Source organism: Kogia breviceps, chromosome 8, assembly GCF_026419965.1.
Source record: "Kogia breviceps isolate mKogBre1 chromosome 8, mKogBre1 haplotype 1, whole genome shotgun sequence".
Classification (NCBI taxonomy): Eukaryota; Metazoa; Chordata; class Mammalia; order Artiodactyla; family Physeteridae; genus Kogia; species Kogia breviceps.
Window position 1 is genome coordinate 90,249,957 of NC_081317.1, and position 23,681 is coordinate 90,273,637.

General features: G+C 49.0%; 1 protein-coding gene across 26 annotated transcripts in view; it reads right to left on the reverse strand.

The window, feature by feature from the left end:
• The window catches only part of FBXO10 (F-box protein 10), an 85,985-nt gene that overhangs the window by 17,122 nt on the left and 45,182 nt on the right, over positions 1-23,681 (reverse strand). For 11 of the 26 annotated variants that reach the window (XM_067039719.1, XM_067039721.1, XM_067039714.1 and 8 more), the window contains 8 exons: positions 21,224-22,045; positions 16,332-16,481; positions 13,675-13,811; positions 8,448-8,518; positions 6,639-6,791; positions 5,014-5,280; positions 2,757-3,067; positions 1,439-1,620 (listed from right to left, as the gene is read on the reverse strand). In XM_067039719.1, coding sequence (XP_066895820.1) covers positions 1,439-1,620; positions 2,757-3,067; positions 5,014-5,280; positions 6,639-6,791; positions 8,448-8,518; positions 13,675-13,811; positions 16,332-16,481; positions 21,224-22,045 — 2,093 coding nt within the window. Of the gene's footprint in view, positions 1-1,438; positions 1,666-2,756; positions 3,068-5,013; positions 5,281-6,638; positions 6,792-8,447; positions 8,519-13,674; positions 13,812-16,331; positions 16,482-21,199; positions 22,046-23,681 lie in introns of all 26 variants that reach the window. The other 15 variants (XM_067039732.1, XM_067039725.1, XM_067039713.1 and 12 more) reach the window with 6 other exon arrangements.

Below are 23,681 nucleotides of genomic sequence, written 5' to 3' on the forward strand. Positions count from 1 at the left end.
AAGCCAGCAACATTGGCTTTTACGTATTTTTATGATAATAATATTACAAGTGGGACTGTAAAGGTATGGGTAGAGTCAGAGGCTGGCTACTGTGGGGTGAGTAAAAGCCTGGGGCTATGTTCAAAGATCTGCAAGCATTTACATTTGGCAGCAGAGTGAGCTCCTGAGAAGAAGCAATGAAAAGAGAGGAAATTAGGAGTGGACAGTACACAGGGGACAATGCCAGGTCAACAGGTCTGGGCTGTACCCTGTACCCAGGGGTCTCCAAAGCCGGAGGAGGAAGTGGACCCCAGGGAGTCTACAATATGATCTGCTGGGATTTGGGAAGACAATATTAGAATTTCTACTTATATCATACTTTATGACTATATAAATATACATACTGAGGGGGTTTCCTCAAAAAATATTTGTTACTGAGAAAGTGTATAATAAAAAAACAGAGTAGAGATCATTACTATAGAAAAAGAGGCTCTATCCAGGGTTTCTGACCATGCATGTGATGTGGCCAGAGCTGATTTAGAAAGATTACTCTGGTAGGATACAGAGGACAGCCTGCAGGTCGGGGGTAGCCCAAGAGCAGGGGGACCAGGCAGGAAGCTGCTGCAACAGGACAGGATTAACAGTGCAGGAGTGATACCAACAAAAATGGTATCAATAATAATTACTAATTATTATTATTTTTGCAACCAGTATGGCAAAGTATCAACCAACCAGAATGGAGTCCATCCATAAACAACTGAAACAGCGGTAATGGGAAAAGGGGCCATGGGTCAGGGTGAGGGGTGCTGACCTGAACAAGGGTGGCAGCAGTTGGGAAGAGGAGGTGCCAGGTACAAGAACATTTTAGAAGCAGAATCAAGAGAACCTGGTAGCTGACTGAACTTCAGTGTCAGGGAGAAGGAGAGGCAGAGGTTTTGCTGCTGGAACAGAATGGATGGTGATGTCATCAAAATGGGGAACAGGGAAAGACAAGGGTTTGGGGAAGGTGAGTGTGAAGCAACTGTACACTGAGGCAGAAATACCAGAAACAAGGGGCAACAGTGGCCACAGCAATGAACACTTGTGTGATACCTCAGATATGCTGCTAGGTCACATGATCTTATTTAAACTGGTACTACAAAGCAGACATTATTAACTGGATTTTACTAAGTAAGGCTCAGAGATGTTGAGTAACTTGCCCAAGGTCACACAGCCAGTAACTAGCAGAGGTGAGATTTGAAACCACATACCCCTATTTTAAAGCTTATTCCCTCTTAGGGAGTCAGGCTCAGGTCCTCAGCCCAGGCCTGACACAAAACCCAAGCAGAGGCCTTTACCTGACCAGAGCCGAAAGCTGGCAGGACTAGGGAGCAAAGGCAGCTGCAGTCTCTGAGCCTGGCTTCCCCAGTGACCTCACTGTGGTTCTAGAAGATTGGTTTAGGCAACCCCATGCACTTACTTTTTCTTGAAGACCAAGAACTTGTTGTTCTGCATGATGCATTCTTGGTTGTTTGAGATCTGCTGAAAGATGGTCCTGTTGGTCTTGCCCTGGAAGACGGTGTTCTCCTGCAGCAGAGCCTTGGCATGGCCCTGCACAGCAATGCCGTAGGCCCGGAACGAATGGATCCGGTTCTTTATTACCTGGGAGAGGCAGCCAGAGCTTGTCACACCTCAGGGACTCCTAGACTGGTAGGGGAGCCAGGTAAGTGAATCACCAGTTATAAAACTGAGGGGTAAGAGCATGCTAGGTAGGTCAGCACTGAGCCATGCAAGCTCAGGGAAAGGCTATTGAGACCAGCCCAGAGAGAACAGGAAAGGCTTTCTGGAGGAGGTGATGGGTAAGCGGTAGGAGTTTATCAGGTACAGAGCAGAGGAGAGCTGTTCCAGGAAGAAGGAACAATGTGCAAAGACCCAGCAGATGAGGTGTGAGCCACTGGCAACCCAAATGAGGCAACAGTGAGCCCTCCTCCCCTCCTCTGCTCCCACAGTGCTAGGATGCAAAGCCAAGGGATTCCTCACTCCTTGCTGAAGTCAATGACTCATTAAGTCACAAAGCCGAAAAGAGGCTTTACGACTGTAACTTCACAAGGGCAGGGATTGGGTTTGTCTGGCTCAACACTGAAACTCTAGCACCCAGCTCAGTGCTTTGTGTAAAAACGGAGCCTGGGGCTCAAGGTCCTGTGGGGAAGAAAAACAGGTGAAGGAACAGACGCAGAGCACTGTGGGAAGTGCCCTGTGAAGGGTGGGCATAAGCACCTTAGAAGTACAAAAAAAAGGGCACCTCAAACAGCCTGGGGGGGGGGGTCAGGAAGGGCTTCCAGAAGAAAGGGAGAGCCAAGCTGTAGGACTTGGTAGGTAGGAAAAGGGGAGAGAGGGCTACTCCGTGTATACAGGGAACAGTGGGTGCCAAGGCCCCGAGGCAAGACTTCTCTCCATTAAGCACCTACGGCATACTAGGTCCTGTGAGAGATTATTCTGTTAGGAGAAGAGAGCTAAAATAGCCCTGATCTTGAACTGAAGACCACGAAGATACCTCAGGTGGCACCCCCGCCCCAGCTTCCTGCCAGTATCCCCTGTTCATCCTTCAGTGCCCAGTTCCCGCATCACCTCTTGCGTGAAGTCCCCCTGTATCTCCCAGGCTGGGTTTTGGCAGCACCCTTGCAGAGTGCTGAGCGTTTAAGGTTCTGCTTCCCAGCAGAGGGCACGAGGGCTCTCCTAGGGCCATGCCCTGCATAGTCACACACATCACACACACACACACACACACACATACACACCTTCGTGTCGGACGTGGGCAGCAGCTGCAGCCCGCTACCCCAGTTGCCAATGATGTCGTTTTCAATGACGGTGCTGTCACCCTTGGTGATGATGCCATGGCCTCTGTTGTCATAGATACCATTGCCTCGGAACTCCACTTTGCACTGGGCCTCGACCTTGACCCCACTCTGGTGATTGCAGGAGATGCTGTTGTTGGCCACACAGGTGAGCTGGCTGTTCTGGGCCACAGTGATGCCTCTGTCCCCGTTAGCATGGATCACATTGGTGATGACGTGCAGCACCTCGCTACTCTGGACATAGACTCCTGAAGCTGTGGATAGAGGGGTTGGGAGCAGAGAAAGCACAGGGTGGTCCCAGGGTCACTGCTGACAATACCACTAGGAAAAGCCTTCCCAGAAATGTGCACCCGGGAGAGGGGGAGGGGGAGGAGAGGTAGCAACATGCAGAACCAGCCCTTGGGGGTTGCATCTTCCAAGCTGGATGAAGAGCAGGAGGAAACCCAGGACCAGCAAGGAAACTGTTCCTTCTGCACCAAGTCCTCATTGAAGTGGCCAGGGAAACATGATGTGAGGAAATTCCCTAGGCTCAGCTGGTCATCTGGCCCAGGCTCTCGTCATGTGCTGGCATGCCTCCTACAGCAGCCTCATCCTACCCCCATCTGCACCACCTGTGACTGGAGGCTCACTACATGCTCAAGGCTGCCCATTCCACCTCTAGACAGACAGATCCACCTGCTAGAAAGTTGTTGTTTGTTTTGCTTCCCATTCTGAGCTAGAATCTCCCTCCCTACTATTCTGGGAAATTTTCTTATTTCTTAAGAAATAAGAAATTTCTTAGCGACACTATGTATTTGTAGAAAAAAGCACAAAATCAGCAGGCTTAGAGCCGCGTGGGGAAAGGCAGCATGGCAGGTGGACCCGGGGTGAGGAGGAGTTCTCCCCAGTGGTAAGAGGCGCCGGCAGCACCAGGAGGAGGCTGTGGGAGGATGTCGACTGTGGGGTCATATGGGATCAGTCTGAGCTGTGAGCTTGCAAGTCCAAACCTTTTGGTGCCAACTGCCTGTTGCTTCTGGCTTGGTTGAGAACAGCAAAAATAAATCAAGTATTTGTGAATTTATGTGGCTTTGACTGTCCTATTGGACAGCATGGCCATGTAGAGGAAACCCTGAAATGGGAAGGCAGAGAACTCATTTTCTGGATAAGTGGGCTAGGGCCACTGGCTACCCATCTCCCTGCCTCTGCCACTCCCAGGGGGATGAGCTTACTAGGGCCCAGGGACTTTTTTTTTTTTTTTTCGCGGTACGCGGGCCTCTCACTGCTGTGGCCTGTCCCGTTGCAGAGCACAGGCTCTGGACGCGCAGGCTCAGTGGCCATGGCTCATGGGCCCAGCTGCTCCAAGGCATGTGGGATCTTCCCGGACCGGGGCACGAACCCATGTCCCCTGCATTGGCAGGCGGACTCTCGCGCCACCAGGGAAGCCCCAGGGACCTCTTTTTAATAAGCCTTCCTCCATCAGCCCCCCAGAGTAATTCTGATAATCAGCCAGGTTTGGGAGCTGTGGAGTTGGATGAACTTCACAATCATTTTTTTTTCCAATTCAATAAACATCAAACACCTACTATCATTTTTTTAATCAAGTTTAAGATAACATGGATTTTAAATACTTTTATTTTCTGTGTTCTCTAAGAAAGAAAAACCACTGCCAATTAAACCATAATATGCCATCAACTGTAAGGTGCATCTCATCAGAGATGTTAAAATGTGAAAAATGTGTCTCAGAATTGATTGGAAACGTGTCTGCCAGGTGTGGGATTGGTACTGAGGGGAGGGGGCACCAACAGGAGTGGGATTCAGTTCCTTGCCTCAAGTTCACAGCCCGTCAGACTTGATGAAACAGCCACAGAAACAAATACAATCCCAGCCCCCTAACAAGTGCCACTGGGGCTGGAGGAGAGCACAGGTCAAAGAGAGAAGGACAGAGGGTGAGGGCAAGTTTGCAGTGGGCTCTGAGGTCTGAATTATTTGGGACGTGTGGATGGGAGAAAGGGAATTTCAGGCAAAAGAAATAGTAAGAGAAAGGCAGGGTGGGGTGGGTGGGAACAGAAAAGAATGGATTCAAGTCAAGGGCATGTGAAGTCCAGGGGATTGGGGTACCGGGTAAGTGGCTGAAGGGAAGTGGCTGATGAGGCTAGAAGGGCCTTAGGGCAGGCAGAGCACAGGAGCCCCTGGAGCAGGGGCTGCGGGGAGGGGCACTCACCTCCATTGTGATTAACAGTGTTAGACTCGACCAGAGCTGCGGTGATGGGCCGGCGCAGCAGGTCATCATCCTTCTCCAGCTCCGTCTCCCAGGTGGCGTCCCCGTCCTCGCCGAAGTTCTCGTGGGCCACGTGGCCTCCAGGGGACTCCCCGGAGCCATCCTTCTGGCTGAACACTGCCACTCCATACAGGCCATTGTAGCTGACGTGGTTGCTGGTGACGTGGGGCAGGCTGGACGACATCATCCACACACCACAGCCCTTATTAGCTGGGACAGTGAAAGGAGTTGGTCACTAAGGCCGAGTGACGGGCGAGGCAGCACTCAGTGCCTCCCCGAGAGGGGAAGCAGGAAAGGCGCTGGCCTGGAGACAGAGTCCCTGATTTGCAAATGGCCTCAGACAAGTCACTTTAGGGCCTGGCTGCAGGCTTCTCCTTCATACAAGAGGGGTAATAACAGGTCAATCTCAAAACTGCAATCATTCCAGGGGGTGTAAAAGTGCTCTGGGAACTGTCAAGGCCCCACTTCCAGATGAGAAGCACACAAGCCCACGGTGACAGTGTCAAAGGGGCCCTCAGAGCTCATCCAGCCCAACTCCTCCCTGCACAGAGATGGAGGTGGCTTCAGTTTGAGTTCCAGCCCTACCACTTCCTAGCTGTGTGACACTGAGGATATTGAACCTCAGGAATTCCCTGGAGGTCCAGTGGTTAGGACTCCACGCTTCCGCTGCAGGGGGGCACGGGTTCAATCCCTGGTTGGCGAACTAAGATCCCATAAGCCACACAGTGTGGCCAAAAAATTAATTAAAAAATAAAATAAAATGGGTTTAATAACTGTACCTACCTCAGAAGGTAGTCATGAGGATTAAATGTGCTAATGCATATAAAGGGCTTAGCAAGAGTCCAGCGCCTGAATGTAGGTTAGTATAATTATTATTATTATTAGAAATGCAGTCCAGAAAGATGGAAGCTTTGCCTAAAGGCACAGAATGAGTGAGAACACTTCTCCTTCTACGATTACCCTATTTCTCCCATTATAATTTTAGTTCTCTGGATCAAAAGAAAGGATAAGAAAAGTTAGATGTCCATGTGTGAGAAATTAAATGGCCCTGGCCTTATGCAAGATCCACTCCTGCCTTTTGCTGTTTTAAGTGGGGGATAAAGCTCTCTGCTTTGCTGACCCCTTGGGGTCAATCTGGATTAGAAGGTGATTTATGAGAGCCTTGTGCCTTCTGTGAGGGTCTATGTGGCTGTGACCTGAGATGGATGCTTTTTTTTTTTTTTCCGGTATGCGGGCCTCTCTCTCCTGTGCCCTCTCCCGTTGCGGAGCACAGGCTCTGGACGCGCAGGCTCAGCGGCCATGGCTCATGGCTCACGGGCCCATCCGCTCTGCGGCATGTGGGATCTTCCCGGACCGGGGCACGAACCTGTGTCCCCTGCATTGGCAGGCGGATTCTCAACCACTGCGCCACCAGGGAAGCCCTGGATGCTATTCTTTAAGATGAGATCTCTGAGGCCCAGGGAAAGGCGGCAACTTTCTCAGGACCCACAGGCTGGAGATGGAACCTGGGCTGCCTGCCTCCAGGCTGGACTGGGCCCCAAACCCCTCCCCCAGGAATGCGCCCTCACCGTAGATGGTGTTTCCTTCTAGCAGGCCTTTGCCTTCATCCCCGACAACAACACCATCGGAATAGCCAAAGCAGATGAGGTTGCTCCTGAGGATGGGGAGCCCTCCTCGGCGGATGTCCACACCTCCCCACTGATTCTCTCGGATGACATTTTCTATGGGAAGAGGCAGAAAAGAGGGTCAAGAGTCACCTACAGTGCTGGCAACGAGGACTTGGACAGCTGATAGAAAGGCAAATCTGGACAAGGATGCCTAGGCCTTCCCGTCAGCAGTCAGCACCCCGAATCTTGTCTGGTGTTTGACTTTCTAGGGACTTATCTACTGTCTGCTTTCCTCAAGGGCAACGTTCGTGTCTGTCTTGGGGTCTCCTATATCCCCAGCATCCACTGTACCCAGCGGCCTGGACGATTGATGACTAAGAACAGACTGGCTTTAGAGTCCCTGGACCAAGGTCAGGCAGGACTGTCTGTCCTGGGGGGCTGTCCTTGGGAGGGCTGAAGCAGAATCCAGCCATTCCCCCACATGCCTGGGAAGGCGCTAGCCTGTCCTTCTCAGCCTCAGCTCTGGACTGACCACAGCCTTCCTCTCCTCTCTCCTCCACCATGTCTCTGGGCTGAAGAGCCACAAGTTAGAAGGGGTGTCCTGGGACACTGCTGCCCCAGCATGGTGGCAGGGCAGACTCTCAGCCTCCTGCGACAGGACTGCAATGGCTCATGAGACTTTGTGTGGCTGGCCCCTCCCTGCCTGCCTCTGGGACCCCATCTCATACTCCTTGTCCCTTGCTCACCACACTGCAGTCAAATGAGCAACCTCTGTGCTCCTCAGGCATGCAAAGTCTCTTCCCACAGGTAACCAGCAACGTGTGGAATCCTCGTTCTTTTTCTGGTCTCCTTCCCATCATCCAGCTTCTGGCTTACATGTCACCTTCTCAGAAAGGCCTGCCCTGACCATACAATAGTAAATACCCACACAGTTCCTCTATCACCTATTTTAATTATCTGTAAAGCACTTATCACCCTCAGATATGACTTTCCTTGGGGAAAAAAAATGCTTCTGTTTTTTTCCCCTTCTAAAATGTTGGTTCCTGACAGAAGAAATCATCTGTTTTGTTCATTGCTGTATCCCCAGCTCCTGCATACAGCGTGTGCTCAAAAAATGTCCGATAAATGAAGGAAGGCTGGATCCAGTCAGGGGGATTCCCTGGCCCAATATTTACTGAATTTTCTTAATGTCCTAGGTATGGCTATGCTCTGTGCTGAGGCTACACTGACGTACCAGACAGACTTGATCCTTGCCTTAAAGGATACAGCAAAGGAGATGCACATTAAACAGATCATAAGAAATTAAGTAAAATGTCCTGTAGAGCAGGCCTACTGGGTAGAGTGAGTGTAGATGTATAATGAGAGGTCAGGGCAGACATCCCCCAGGAAGTGACACTTAGGCTGAGACTCAAAGAATGAGCAGGAGTTGGCCAGGCAGAGGGGAAATGGGGATGGACTGCCAGAGCAGGCACAAGCCCATAAAAGCCAAGAGGAGGGATCCAGACAGTTTGTGTGGCATGAATGTTTCTGACAGTGTTATGTCAGAAACAGCCATCCATTCAGATCCTGTATGCACCAGGCCTGGCAAAGAGCAGACGCTCTTTCCCTGCCTGATAAGCATGGCCAGTGCATGGAGCCAGCATCCCCAAGTGCTAGCCACTATCAAGGAGGCCAGTCTGTTGAGGTGAAGGACTGGGTGGGTGGGAAGCCTGGGACGTTGGCTTGGCTGTGGTCACTGGGGGCTGCAGCTCCAGGCAGTCCTACCCCTACCTGTGATGAGGCCTCTGCCATTCTCATTCACAGCTATGCCTGCTGCACTGCCCTTGAAAATGTGGTTCCGGCTAGAATGGAAGGAGAAGACAAAAGGTGAGACCAGACCAATGTCATGTATCAAAGACAAAGCCCATCCAAGGTGCCTGCCTTCTTTTGTGGGCTTCCCAGATGGCTCAGGTCCACAGGGGGATGAAGCACCTCCTCAAGCCCCAGAAGCCAGGCAGTTAGCAATCTTCAGTTACCACTGACCCCAAACAACCTACAACTGTGCCACGGAAGCACATATCATTATACCCATGTCTCTGCAGCCTCTCTGGACTGTTATCCACATATAAACACCATTTTATTATTTTATTTTATTTTTTATTAACGTACAGTCGCTGTACCATATTATCTAAGTTGCAGGTGTACAATAGTGATTCATGATTTTTAAAGGTTATACTCCATTTATAGATATTATAAAATATTGGCTATATTTCGTGTTACACAATATACCCTTGTAGCTTATTTTATACCTAATAGTTTGTACCTCTTACTCCCCTACCTCTATATTGCCCCTCCTGCCTCCCCACTGGTAACCAGTAGCTTGCTCTCTACATCTGTGAGTCTGCCTCTTTTTTGTTATATTCACTAGTTTGTTGCATTTTTTTAGGTTCCACATATAAGTGATATCATACAGTATTTGTCTTTCTCTGTCTATTTCACTTAGCATAATGCCCTCCAAGCCCATCCATGTTGCTGCAAATGCAAAATTTCATTCTTTTTTTATGGCCGAGTAGTATTCCATTGTGTTTATATACCACATCTTCTTTATCCACTCCTCTGTTAATGGACACTTAGGCTGCTTCCATATCTTGGCTATTGTGAATGATGCTACTATGAACATTGGACTGCATGTATCTTTTTGAATTAGTGTTTTTGTTTTCGGATATATACCCAGGAATGGAATTGCTGGGTCATATGGTAGTTCTATCTTTAGTTTTTGGAGAAACCTCCGTACTGTTTTTCACAGTGGCTGCCCCAATTTACATTCCACCAACAGTGTACAAGGGTTCCCTTTTTTCCACATTCTTGCCAATACTTACTATTCATATAAACACCATTTTAAACAAAAGTCATCATGATGCATGATCACAGGTAAAGTCTTGGTAGTGTCAAGAATTCCTAGGACGCTGTGTTAAGCTTGTTTGGGAGTGATTTATGTCCCTGAATCAGATTCTGCCTGTAACAAGCCTACCATCTTCTGTTTGTATCCAGCAGCTACTCTTTAGCCTATTTTCTGTTAACTCAGTCGCCTATCCACTGAATGAAAACATAAAATAATGACATGCCTTATAAGAAGAAAACCAGATTTTAAAAAGAGGGTTTTAAGAACATCAGACAACACATATGTGAAACCCCATGGGCTGGGCTACACACAGCCCTACTACCATGGCAAGGCCTCGTGAATGAGTTCTTTAGAACCAGACACCTGAGCATGTTAAAGGACATGTATTTCTCTCCCGTCTCTCTACCTTGGTTTCTTGCCTGTAAATACAGAGCCAGTCACACCCAGACCCTAGCAGAACTGGGTTATTCCTGGAGCATACACATTTGCTGTTTGTTGCTTTTACTACAAGGAATGCTGTGTTCTCCTTCTGTACTGGAGGGGCACCGGCCCCCTCTCTTAGGAGGTGCCCCTCTACTTTCTACCATGCATGCAGCAGAAGGATTTAGATCCCAATATTCACCTGGCTCTTTACAGCCTAACACAGGGCCTGGCTCCTCACAGAACCTCAGTGATTAGCAGTTGGCTGATAAGTCTTCCCATCTCCTAGGGCAGGGTCCAAATGGTTTACTTCCTTCGGAGGAAGTCAAATGCCAACTGCATCTACATTATGTGTTTGGAGTAGAACAAGGTTAAAAACATCCTTGGGCTTCCCTGGTGGCACAGTGGTTGAGAATCCGCCTGCCAATGCAGGGGACACGGGTTCGTGCCCAAGTCTGGGAAGATCCCACATGCCGCGGAGCGGCTAGGCCCGTGAGCCATGGCTGTTGAGCCTGCGCGTCCGGAGCCTGTGCTCCGCAACGGGAGAGGCCACAACAGTGAGAGGCCCACGTACTGCAAAAAACAAAAAACAAAAACAAAAAACATCCTTATGTTTTTTTTTTTTTTTTTTTTTTTTTTTTTTTCCGGTAACGCGGGCCTCTCACTGTTGTGGCCTCTCCCGTTGCGGAGCACAGGCTCCGGACGCGCAGGCTCAGCGGCCATGGCTCACGGGCCCAGCCGCTCTGCGGCATGTGGGATCTTCCCGGACCGGGGCACGAACCCGTGTCCCCTGCATCGGCAGGCGGACTCTCAACCACTGCGCCACCAGGGAAGCCCCATCCTTATGTTTTTATTCAGACAGATCTGAAGTATCTGCTTTGATGTGATTACAATTTAATCAGCTGATGGTTACTCTGGGCTTCTAGAATTCAGGGTCAGATGTAGTCCCTGGGCAAGGCACGCCTCATCCATATTTCTGAGAGCTGTGCCATAGCAGCAAATGCATGAGTGGTATACTTTTAATCTTTTAATACAAATCTCACTTACCTTCAGAAAGGATCCATGGCCACTTGGAGAAACATATATGTGTGTGTACACAGGGTGGGCAGAACAAAGATAAAAGAGGTATCAGAAAACAGTAGGAAAAGGGGACAGATCATTGTTCCAAGAACCAAGGATGGGATATTAACGACAGATGAGCCAGTCTGAGTCCTGTGCTTCCTTGCAGCCAAGGCAAAAAAAGAGAAACACCATAGGTTATATAACTCCCCGGCAAAAAAATATGCTGTGGTTTGACTTATCTAGGCCATTTCAGGGATCTCGAAATTCATTCTGTACCCTCCCACAGATCCCTATCTGCCATCACAAAGAAACAAAGGAAAAAAGCACAACCTATTCTCTCAAAGTGACTGTTTTAAAAACCCAAGACACTGATCTGGTTGTAATATTCCTTGCTCAAAACCCTTCAACAGTTCACCAGCCCCGCAAGTTCTGGGTGTACGGCTAATGTAACAAATTACCACAAACTTAGCGGCTTAGAACAACACAAATTCATTATCTTCCAGTTTAGGAGGCCAGAAGTCCAAAATGGATCTGATGGGGTTAAATCAAGGTGCCAGCAGACCTGTATTCCTTCTGGAGGCTCTAGGGAAGAATCCATTTCTTGTCTTTTCAAGTTTCTAGAGGCTGCCCATATTTCCTGGCCTGTGGCCTCATCACTCTGACCTCTGCTTCTGTTGATACATTTCCTTCTCTCTGACTCTGACTCTCCTGCTTCCCTCTTCTAAGGACCCTTGTGATGACACTGGGCCCACCTGCATAACCCAGGATACTCTCCCCATCTCAACGTAGTCACATCTGCAGAGTCTCTTCTGCCTTGTAAGACAGCATATGCACAGGTTCCAAGCATTAGGAAATGGATACATCTGGAGGGCCATTATTCTACCCACCACACTTGGTATTCGAGGTCCTCGGTGCTCCAGCATCAACCCCACTTGGTAGGCTGATCATCTACTCAACCCCCCTGGGCATCACATGCCCAGACATACCACCACATCTTTTACACCATTTCCCCCGGACATACCCCAAATTTCACTGCCCCAGGCCCAGAATGCCTTTTCTATGGCCATAAAATCCACCTCATCCTTCAAGCACAACTCAAACGTCAGCGCCCCACGTGCCCTGCCCTGACTTGCTCAGCTGAAATTGTGGCTGGGCTTCTTCTGCAACTGCATGAAGACCTATAAAGCATATGCTTTGGTGAATCTTCCCTCATGGCTCCTGTGTCCAGAATGAGACTGCATGCTCCACGAAGCAGAGACTACTTGTACATACTTTTTATACTGCTGTCCCTTTACATGGAATAAACCCTCAAATGTGTGTTAAATGAATGACATGCATACATGCAAACCCATACTCTTATCTTAAGGCAATAATGCAAAAGATGGAAAAAGAGTTCTGTGATCACTAATTGTTTTTAGTAAGCTGTCTATAACAGTGAAAAAATAGAGGCCTAGCAGTAATAGGTCCCGCAAGCCATGCGGTGTGGCAAAAAAAAAAAAAAAAAAAAAAATCCAGAGGAACAGTAATAGGACTGGTTCAAAAACGAGGGAATATCAAAACAATGGAACAGTTCTGAAACTGTCCAAAGTGATAAATACAAAGGTGCTGCAACAGCATGGAAAAATACACATGGAATAATGCAGGGAAAAACTCTCAGAATACATTTGCTGAACATTAATGCCAGTGATTTTTGTAAACTGCAGACATAACTGTGTGGGTCTTCTACTCAAAACCTTAACGTTCAAGCTGCAGTGACCAAAGGACCCAAGATTATCGGGGACAGTCCCAATTTAAGATGTTTTATACTAATGTCACAACTTGTGTCAGACCTTTTCTCAAGCGCCAGTGGGCCGTGTGCTACCCCTGAATCTGCTGCACTCTGCTGCTTTACTCAAGCTGCTTCCTTCACTAGGAATGTCCACTCCCCATCTCCATGAGAGTCCAAGCTCTACCCGTATTTCAAAGTCTAACTCCAATGCCATCTCCTAAATGAGGCCTCCCACAGCCCCCTAGTCAGAATGATTCCCCCTCTCTTGGAACCACTTTGATGCTAGTATTTATCACAGTCTGTGCCATATGATAGATGGGAAGGCAAATCCATGGCCCCTCCCACCTACAGCTTACACCACTGATTGATCACAGCATGCTTTCATGCTGAGGTCAGATGGAGCCTCCAGATCTTAATACAGCATCCCAGGTAGCCACAATCAACTGACCGGAGTTGTCAGGTGAATTGAAATCTCTATGCCATTCCTATCTTAGCATTATTTCTGAGCACACATGTCCTCCAGACTAAAGTAAGCTCCTAGGGAGTGGAGTCTGCCCTTGTTTACCTTTGTTATCATTATTAGAAGTGCTCAGTAATGTTTGCTGAATAGAATGCCCCCACCTAGTTAACTGGAAGGAAACACAGACACAAAAGCACAGAACACAGATGCAATACCACAAAAGCTTGTGTGAATGAGGTGGGATTATGGGTGAACTCTGTCTCTTCCCTGCTTGCATCTGTACAGTTGTTTTCATAAACAAAAATGGTTTCAAACGAAGCATAGATAGAGAGTAGGGAAACACAGAGATCAGAGAGGAAAGAGGGACCATGGGTGGGCAGGATGGTCTGGGTACAGCGGCACATACCTCACGACAGGATTTCCGTGGTACAGGATGTAAATGCCAGCCTCCTTGTTTGAAAAGATTTGATTATTCCGGATGATGCCTTTCCCATTGCCAAGGACAACAATGCCAGAGCGAAGGCCGTGGTGGATCTGGTTACACTGCAAGTGAACATGAGACACCACAGAAGGCAGCTCAGACACGTCACTGAGAAGCAGAGTGCTCACTACTGCCCCACAGGAGGGCCAGTATAAACCAGCAGAGAAAACTATGTTGCTGGAAGATACCTAGCACAAAACAAAGTGAATGGGCTTCCCTGGTAGCACAGTGGTTAAGAATCCATCTGCCATTGCAGGGGACACGGGTTCGAGCCCTGGTCAGGGAAGATCCCACATGCTGCAGAGCAACTAAGCCCATGCACCACAACCACTGATCCTGTGCTCTAGAGCCTGCGAGCCACAACTACTGAGCCTGTGTGCCACAACTACTGAAGCCTGTGCACCTAGAGCCTGTGCTCCACAAGAGAGGCCACCACAGTGAGAAGCCTGCGCACCGTAATGAAGAGTAGCCCCCGCTTGCCGCAACTAGAGAAAGCCCGTGCACAGCAACAAAGACCCAACGTAGCCAAAAAGTAAAAAATTAAAAATAAATAAATAAAATTTTTTAAAAAGAAACAACAAAAAAACTAAGTGAATGGACACAGCCCTGCCCTCTCTGCACAGGTGCACACATTGACACCTATGAGGGAGACTCCCAAGAGAGGAGTCTTCCCCACCCAGACTCTTGGGATGTAGTTATGCTGGCACTTACTGCTAAGGGTTCCTGCCCTTCATCTGCAATGCACACTACTGAAAATTTCTGAGTCTCCCAAGAGTCCCCAAAACACACGATCATTGGCTAGGCCATGTCACCCCAGAGCCCAGGGCGCCCACCTCTCAGGAAGGGGGCAGTGCCCCAGTACATGGGAACTTTGGCTAAGCGCAGTCCCAAGGCGCCACTCAGGGAATGAGTGGGTCATTGGCTTCTAGTCTTCCCTTCTCATTCAGGGGGGACCTGTGGAAGGTACAGCCCCAGGGAGCTTAGGTGTCCCATGAGGCATGAGGTCACCAGAAGGTGTACGAGCTACAAGGACACTTGGAGATTTTCATACCATGCAAATGGGGAAACAGGCCCAGGGTCACATAGTATGTTTGTGGCAGGGCCGTATCTGAAACCTAGTTTTTCTGTTTCCCAGTCAGTTAGTTGCTTTTGGACAGTGATGAAAATTTTAGGTTATAATAAATTATAATAAAATTGTTCCACTCTAATTGCTAATTTACAGCCTAAATACAATCCTATATTTAAACCAGAAAGCTAGCTGTTTCTCTTCCAAAATGATTTCACGGAAACAAAGTTCTAGTTTGCTTTAAAGTGTTTCATGTTGCAAGCTCTCCTATTCTTACTCACTTTTCAGATTTTCCCCTGAAGGATTTGGCAGACTCACCAGGGTAACCGCGGCCTACAGAAGTCCCTCACAGGGTTGAAAAGCACAGGGAGAGAGGTGTAAGCAATGGTATTTCTATCCTGCACTGTTTCACAAAGGGAGGTAATACTCCCTTCCCCCTCCACCTGCTAAACTGTCCTGTCCCCCCATCCCTGGGAAGGCAAACTCCTCTCATCTCTCTGGCAACAGTGGCAATAATTTCCTAAGCCAAGGCCATGCATCAAATATCAGTTGCATGGCAGAAAGAGTGAGAGGAAGGGGCTGCAGAAGACACTGGCCAAGCATGTCTCTTGAAATATAGTTAAGAACTTGCCTTTCTCTGAAGTTGCAAGGGCAGTCTAATATACTGGGTTAAGAACATCCACCCTGAGTCAGACTGCCTGGATTCAAAGGCCAGCTCTAGCACTAGATGTGTGATTTAGGGCAAGGTCCCTAGTGTCTTTGTGCCTCCGCGTCTTCAGCTATGAAATGGGAATAATAATAATTCTATCTCACAGGGTTGTGTAAGAGTTAAACCATGATTAAATAAATATATACCAAGTGCTTAGAATACTATCTGGCATATAATAAGCACTATGTATATGACGGATATTACTTTTCCAAGCCCATAAAAAGTCCATTATGTTTCTCAATTTCTGGGAAACCTGTCTCTCAGAGAAGCCTGGAGCAAAACTATGTGGCAGGTCTTTCATGTCACTGGTCTCATATTCTAGGACTTTAAGTGGTTTTCACACTGGCTAAGATCAAACTCACTATGGCCTCACAATATCCACGAAACAAATAATCTTCAGAATAAATATCCTACATGTCCTTTTAACAGTAAAGAATGAACTAATTTGGTGTTTTATTTTTGATCCAAGTGTCTTTCATGGCAGACATATCTTTATTCTTACCGAACTCAAAGCCCACAAGAGCGTATCAGGGCTGAGGGAGGAAAGGCCCTGTGAATTTCCCTGTCTATCCAGTCCTCCTCCTTGCTGGGGGTGACTGCAGGGACGTATGTGACTTATGCAAAGTCACTCTCAACACATGGAGAAAGAGACCCAGAGTCACAAGGACACACAGAGAAAAGGGCAGGAACTACCTGCAAATAGGAAGCAACAGAAATTCAAGATGGCAACATTTGCTTAAACATCCTTAGAAAAGGTTTCTGAGCACCAAGAGCCACCCTGAAAGGGCAAGAAGATGGAGGAAGTACCAGAATGAGAGGGTTGGACTTTTTCCGGATGTCTACACCGGCCTCCGCGTTGTCATAAATGTTGTTGCCAGCGATCAGGCCTCCGCCCTCCAAGCGAAGAAAGATGCCTGATGCTCTGCAGTGGTGAATGTGGTTCCTGAGCATGATGATCTAGGCAGAGAAGAGAGAGCCATTCATTTTCCTGTCACAAAGGTATTTTAAAAACTGCTTGGGGAATACCTGAGTCTTCCTTCCTGTCTGGTCCGTGCAGTTCTACCTGATGCCAGACCAACCACTCTCCGCCGTGTGCTCGTGAGGACTGAGCCATTTCCGTGTCCTTCCTGGTTTTTCCCTACAGGCACTGTACAAACCTCACGCCAGTTCTTTACTAAAACCTGGATGGAAGCTTGGCCCTGAGCTCCACATTCACAGCCTCTGAGCAGGATAAATAACAGGATGATGGCATGGAAAGGACGCTTAGAGAAGGTGGGATTTAGTGGTCTACAAACTCTACATGCAGTGCAGTTACATGAAGATTTCCAGGGGTCCAAGGGCATAGCTACTTTGAATGGAACTGAGTACCAGATCCACCACTTCCACACGCGCCTTTGCTGAACTTCACCTGCCTGAGGAAGCACCTGAGGGTAAAGTACCTCGTAGGCTGTCCTCTCCCACCTTCCCTTTTGCTTTCCACTTTTTTTGTGTGTGTGTGTGTGGTACGTGGGCCTCTCACTGTTGTGGCCTCTCCCGTTGCGGGGCACAGGCTCCGGACGCACAGGCTCAGTGGCCATGGCTCACGGGCCCAGCTGCTCCGCGGCATGTGGGATCTTCCCAGACCGGGGCACGAACCTGTGTCCCCTGCATCGGCAGGCGGACTCTCAACCACTGCGCCACCAGGGAAGCCCCTGCTTTCCACTTTTAAGACAAACACCCATTCTTGCCCGTTTTGCATCTCTCTTGCTGAATTATTATCCTGGGGTGGAAAAACCAATGGAACTCCAAGCTAAGAGACAATTCCAAGTGTTGGTATAAGATAAAGAAGCCTCTTTAAAACAAGGTACCATAACTCAGTAAACAGCTTATTAAGGGGATGCACTGCCACTTATATTCTCTTTTTAGCAATTCTAAAAATCTAGAATACATATTGTTTTAAACAACTATGTATTAACAATGAAATGTACTACATTAAGGTAAATTGTGTACTAACAATAAACACTGTATTACATTAGGATAAAACTCTGGGAGGAGTAAAGTATAATGGAAGTACAATTTCAAGGAGAAGCTTTCTGCTTAGGATGGGGAAAGTTGGAAAGAGCATTGCTCCCACACTTACAACAAGAAGATACAAAAACATAACCTTTCTTGAATCCATCAGTGAGCTGAGGTTGCAGGACAACCAACTAGCCTGGAATCTAAGGGAAACAGGCACCTTCAAAGGACACAAGACGTGAGTACTTGTTTGTCTGAAAAGACATAGATGCCATACTGGCCAGTAAGAAGAGTTCAGCTAACCGTTTCCATGAATTGTTAAAAGCCAGTTGTGAACTAGTGAGAGCACAGAAGCCCCGGGAGCAGCTGCATCTATTCACTTCTCCATGGACCTCGCCAGGTGCTCATGGAGAAAGACTGAGGGCAGGACGAGAGACGGGAGACAGCATCCCTCCTGGTGGGAGCTTGGGGGAAAGTACAGCCACTGTGGGAAAAGCACTAAGCCCCTCCTGGATTTTTCTCCCCTAACTGTCCCAAAGAACAAGCCTTAAGTAGCTGGGGGAAGGGCAGCAAACCCTGTGGCTCTCAAGGGAGGGAACAGAAAAACAATAAACGCTTTACCCCTCAGGGAGGTGGGAGGAAAATATCTTAGGCCTCGATCATTAGAGCCCCTCTAGTGCTGGCGGGTGAGGCAGGACCACTGAAAAGGGCCTAGTGCCAAGGTCCTATATCCACCGACACAGCACCTTCCTAAGACTAAGGATAAATGCGGACACGAGAGGCTCCCTACCACCCACTGTGCCACCAGGCTGGCCAGCGAGAGCAATGGCAGTGGCCTGCTGCTGGGAGGGGCAAGAGCACAGAGGAGCAGATGCAAAGGGAAGAACTAAAACAGAAAAGTCCACTGGCAAACCAGCCAAAGTAATGCAGGAGGAATCAGGAGCCTGTGGTTCACTGAAGGTAATCGTAGCAACAAAATCCAAGCGTCACAGCAGAGGCATGCCCATTCCCACACGTAAACACCATTTACCTGTCTCCACCGTCTATACAAGTTACCTCACTTCCAACTAAAAATTACGATACACAAAGAAGCAAGAAAAAAAAATCATGGTCAGTGATACTTTTCTTCATTCCCTCTGCCAGCCTCTAACCCTCTCAGGAATGTTCTGGAGGGCAGAGTTAGGGCGGCTGATCTCTGGCCACTGGATCAACAAGGCCTTGCTCCTGGCCACAGGGACCAGCTCAGTAAGCCGGCACTCCCACCCACAGCTCCCCACTTGTATTGATGCCATTTGATATATGTGTTCCCGAAAGCTGCATACTCACAAGACACCATGGGTTGTTTTAGTCAAAAGTCAGCCAAAATCAGCTTTTCAAGTTCCTTTTTGGAGACTCACTTATAGTTGGCTGCACAATTCCTGCCACAAGTTCCCTAGGGGGAACAGTTCCAGAGGGCTACAACGAAAACTGTTTAACTTTTGTCTCTCCTTGTCCATGACTCCAGTTAGCACCTGCTCTCAAGTCTGCACGTCAGGGCACATCTCTCTTCAAAGCTCCAGCCCCACATAACCAGATGGCACCTCTGCCTGATGTCATTGATGCTCCAAACTCAACGTGCCCAGAACCACGCTCAGCATCTTTCTCTCCACATCCTGACCTTCTTGGCTTCTCAGTTCCTACCTTTGCCTCAGCCATTCGCACCAGAAATCTAGCCACATAACTTCGACCACCCCCTCCCGAGGTTCTCCTCGCCACCTCTCCGGACTGCCCTGTTCCTCCTCTCCATGTATGGACCCTAATTACCCACTGCCCTGCACTGATTGTGTCTCCAGTCTTGTTCCCCTCCACTCCATTCCACACAAAGCTGACAGAGGAGCTTTCCAAATGCGGATCTGACCACAATTCTCTGCTTAAAATCTTTCAGTGTGTTCCCACTGCCCTCAAGACAATTCCCATCCCTCTGACAAGACACCTGCCCCTGAGATGACTGACTCCTGTTGACTAGCCCTCACCTCACGCTCTGGCTGTTGAGGTTACTTGCGACTCCCTGAGTGTCCTGTGTCCTCTGTCTGTCTGGGCCTTCCCACATGCCTTCTTTGCCTCACAGCTTCACCCTGCCAACTCCTCATCTTCCTAGACAGCTTGGCCAGGCACCGTTCCTCCGGGAAAGATTTTTTTTTTAAGTCTTAAAAAAAACACCAAACATATTTACGGAATACTTTCTATGCACCAGACACACTGCTAAGCACTTTACATATATATATGCATATATATGACCTCAGTCAATCCTCACCACACCTTGGAGTAGGTAGTATCATTAGTCCAAAGGGTACATAGCTAATAAAGGGCAGAGCCAGAATTTGACTCAGAAGCCACTCTCTTAATAACTATGCAAGGAGGAAAGCCCTCCTTGAGGGCTCACCCCAGATCCTTTCATCGTGGTCTCCCTGAGAGCAAAGCTGTCACCCACCCCTTTTATTTGACCTTTACCTTTTATTCTCTGTTCATAGCACAGTTTTATATTGTCTTTTCAGGGTAACACCACCTGAAATCCTCTTTGGAAATGGGTAAAATACAATTAACATGCAATTGCTATTAACCATTCTAGAAGCCTTCAAAGACCTGCAAGACTCACATGTGACATCTGCACAATGCCCTTCAGTTTTCTAAGTGCTTTTGCCAATATTATGGCACTGGATCCTCACAAACCCCCAGTCAAAGAGGTGGGGCAGTATTTCCATTTCACACGAGAGGAAGGCAACATTCACAGTGAATTAGAGGAGAGGTAAGACTCAAACCTAGGAGCTATGTCATGCTTCCTTCTAAAAGGCCCTGTCTTTCATTTTAGAAGCCTTTCCCATCCTGAGCTGTTACTGTCCTGTGGTGCCTGAGGGGGTTGCAGGTACAAGGCGCTGATGGCATGCAGAGCAGGATGACCCATTCTTAGTATGAAGTCCATACATCTCAACGGGGCTTTCTAGGCCCTGGGCAAGGTGGATTCTGCTCACCTTCCCTGCTCATTTTCCAACAGTCCCCACCACACTGCTGAACTTGGCCTCACATTCAGGCCCCAGCACAGGATGTCTGCTGCCTGAACCCTCAATGCACCTCCTTTTCACCACATGCAGCCCATTTTCCCTGGTTCTCCTCTCCTCATCCTACTCAGCTTAGACATCTCCTCATTTGGGAAGCCTTCTCAACTATCCACACAGTTTGGATCACAGGCAGCAATCACGTTTCGCAAAATTATCTTGCATCCAGGATAAAGAGCCCTTGTTCCTTCTACTATTTTGTTAAAGATTTTTGCATCTAGGGCTTTCCTGGTGGTGCAGTGGTTGAGAGTCTGCCTGCCGATGCAGGGAAGATCCCACATGCCACGGAGCGGCTGGGCCCGTGAGCCATGGCCGCTGAGCCTGAGCGTCCAGAGCCTGTGCTCCGCAACGGGAGAGGCCACAACAAAGGCCCGTGTACCGCCAAAAAAAAAAAAAAAAAAAAAATCAGATGGACATGAGGCAAGTGTGTGTTATAAGCTTAAAAGATGATTTTTAAAAAAAATGCATACTAGCACCATCCAAGCCCTCCTGCATACAGCCATTGAAGCCCTCTCACCACTCAAAAATCATGTTCCTTGTGACCCAGCCAGGTCTCATGGGTCTGTACAGTAAGCCTTATGACAGCACCTTGTTATTATGTATACATCGCACCTTGCTGTTATGTATACATCGCACCGCATAAGTCAGGTTCCGGAAGATGTTTCCTTCCATCTTGGCTCGGCCATAAGAGCAAACGAAGACGCCTCCCTTCCCGTCCCGGAACAGGCACTTGCGGATGAGGCAGCCCTGCACAGAGCTGGCCAGCGCCATGGCCTCCCTGTCCTTCTGCAGCTCCTGGTGTAGTGAGTTCAGCACCAGGCAGCTGGGCAGCTGGATGGATGCTCCCGGCAGTGGTGGGCCCAAAAAGGAGCCCCCCAGGACGGGCCGCGGGCCCTGCACTTGGTAGGACAGTCTGTACGTGAGCTGGTCCTCATCCTCATCCTCACCGCTGGAACTCAGGCCTCCATCGCTGCTGTCTGGGGTCCGGGCCACCCTTTCCCCATCGCTGCCCACCTCTGCCTCCTGTGAGCCAGCCTTGGGGGAGCCAGTTGCTGGGCTGGTAGGGCTCTGGCTACCCTCAATGACTATGCCACAGGTTCTTGGGCTCCAGGCCTGGTCCCTGCTTTCCAGGTCCAAGGACATTAAAGAGTCAGAGTCCTCTGTCGGGAGCACGCTGGGAGAGGACCTGATAAGCCCTAAGAGATGCGTGTAGGCCCAGTTGTTTTCTGAGGATGGGTGGCCCTCAACAGTCACAGAGTTGTTTTCACTGCCCACAAATTCACAGTTTTCCAGGACACACAGGGGAACATTGTGCAGAAAAACATGGGTGTTTTTGAAGGTGCAAAACTTCACTTGGCAGGTGCCCGGACCATGGACCTGGATGTGTCCATTCTCAAAGTTGCAGTTGTCAAACTGGACGTGACCTGAAGTTGTCTGGGGAATGAAAGAGAGAAAGTGGGTGTAACAGGGATAAGATCTGTTTTGCTAGTCAGAGCTCTAACTGTTCTGTAAGGGGGTGGCACCTGGAAAGGCCATCTGTCCTGCTGGTCATGTTCCCTTCCCCACAGGGCAAGGGTCTTGCCAGCTCCAGGAGGAACCAGGAGCTGCTGTGCATCAGGAAGATCATTTGGAGCTGCCTGCCCTTCCCTCCTTCCAATCCCAAAGGGCAGGGGACAAGAGTGGAAACGGATAATGGCAGAAAAGTTCACTTTCTGGAGCAGGGCCTTTCCCCAAACTCTCAAATCTCAAGTAAATTCCACCAGTGCTCATGAAGCACTTAGCGAGAATAAAGAGTTTGGGGGAGGGGTAACATGGAGAAGGGGGAAGATGCTGAATGCTCAGAGGGATGCTGCGTGAAATGGAATCGACATGTTAATACTGGAGATGAACCAGGAGACCGTCGCTAAAGGAAGAAATGATGGGGGAGAGCTTTAGATTCTCACAAACACAGGAACTGGCTGGGATGTGAGCCCAACTTTACCAAGCCCTCTGATGGGCGAGGGTCCCACGTGGTGTCTCGGTTACACAGAGACTGTGTCCCACCAGGTGGTGTTCCTCCGGGTCTCTCCTTCCAAAGCACTATCCCTTCATTCAAATCCTCCCTTGGCCCTGCGAGCCTGCTTCACCTGAGCCTGCAGCCCTGAGGTTCACCACATAGGCCAGCCTGGAGTGTGGACTCAGGACAGGGCTGGGCAAAGCTGGAGGGCTGACAGAGGCCAGGTTGGGCCAGGAGGGGCTGAGCTCTGCTGGGGCTGGGCCAGCAGTGGGAGGCCCAGACACAGGCGCTGGGAAAGTCTGCGTGGGAACTGGTGCTGGTGCAGAACGACGGCAGGAGACAGCAGGCCACGTCCCTAAAGAGAGGGACAATGTATACTGCCATGACTGGGTGAGTGCCCTGAGCAGTGGCTAAGTGTGGGCTCTGGGCTCCAGCTGCAGGGCCCAGCTCCCAGCTCTGCCTCTTCCAGGTATGTTATCTTGGATAAACATATCACTTCTCTAAGCCTCAGTTTCTCTGTCTGTAACACGGGGCTCACAAACTAACAAAGCACCAGGCACGGAGCCAGGCACAAAGTTGGCACGTGAGAAAAGCCAGCTGTTATCATCTGGGGTCAAGAGATGTGGAGAGCAGAGAGTTCTCTGGGGTGGGGGTACTGCTCGGCCCTACAGAACAGCCCACCTGAGACCCTCAGCCCTCCAGGCCTGACGGAGAAGCCCAGCCACTCTGCATTCCTGAAGAACTGCTTCTGGATTCCACGCCAAGCTCCATGAGATGTACTTGAACCACAAAATGAGGTAGTAGTGTCTCATGATCCCATTCAGTAATCCTTGGACAATTTTACATTCTCTAGCAGTGACCTCCCCTTGAGAGCTTGTCCCAGAACTTAACTCCCCTTAACCTCTCTAGTTGTTCCCTATGGCTAACCTAACTTTCTTGCTGCAATTTAAGTCTATTTTCTCTTACTTGGTCCGCTCTGTAGAAAACCTCCGGCTCTCTAGAGACGCAGAGCCATTGCTCTGCGTCTTGGCATTCCTCAGAAGTCATAAAAAATGGCTGTGAAGTCACCCTGGC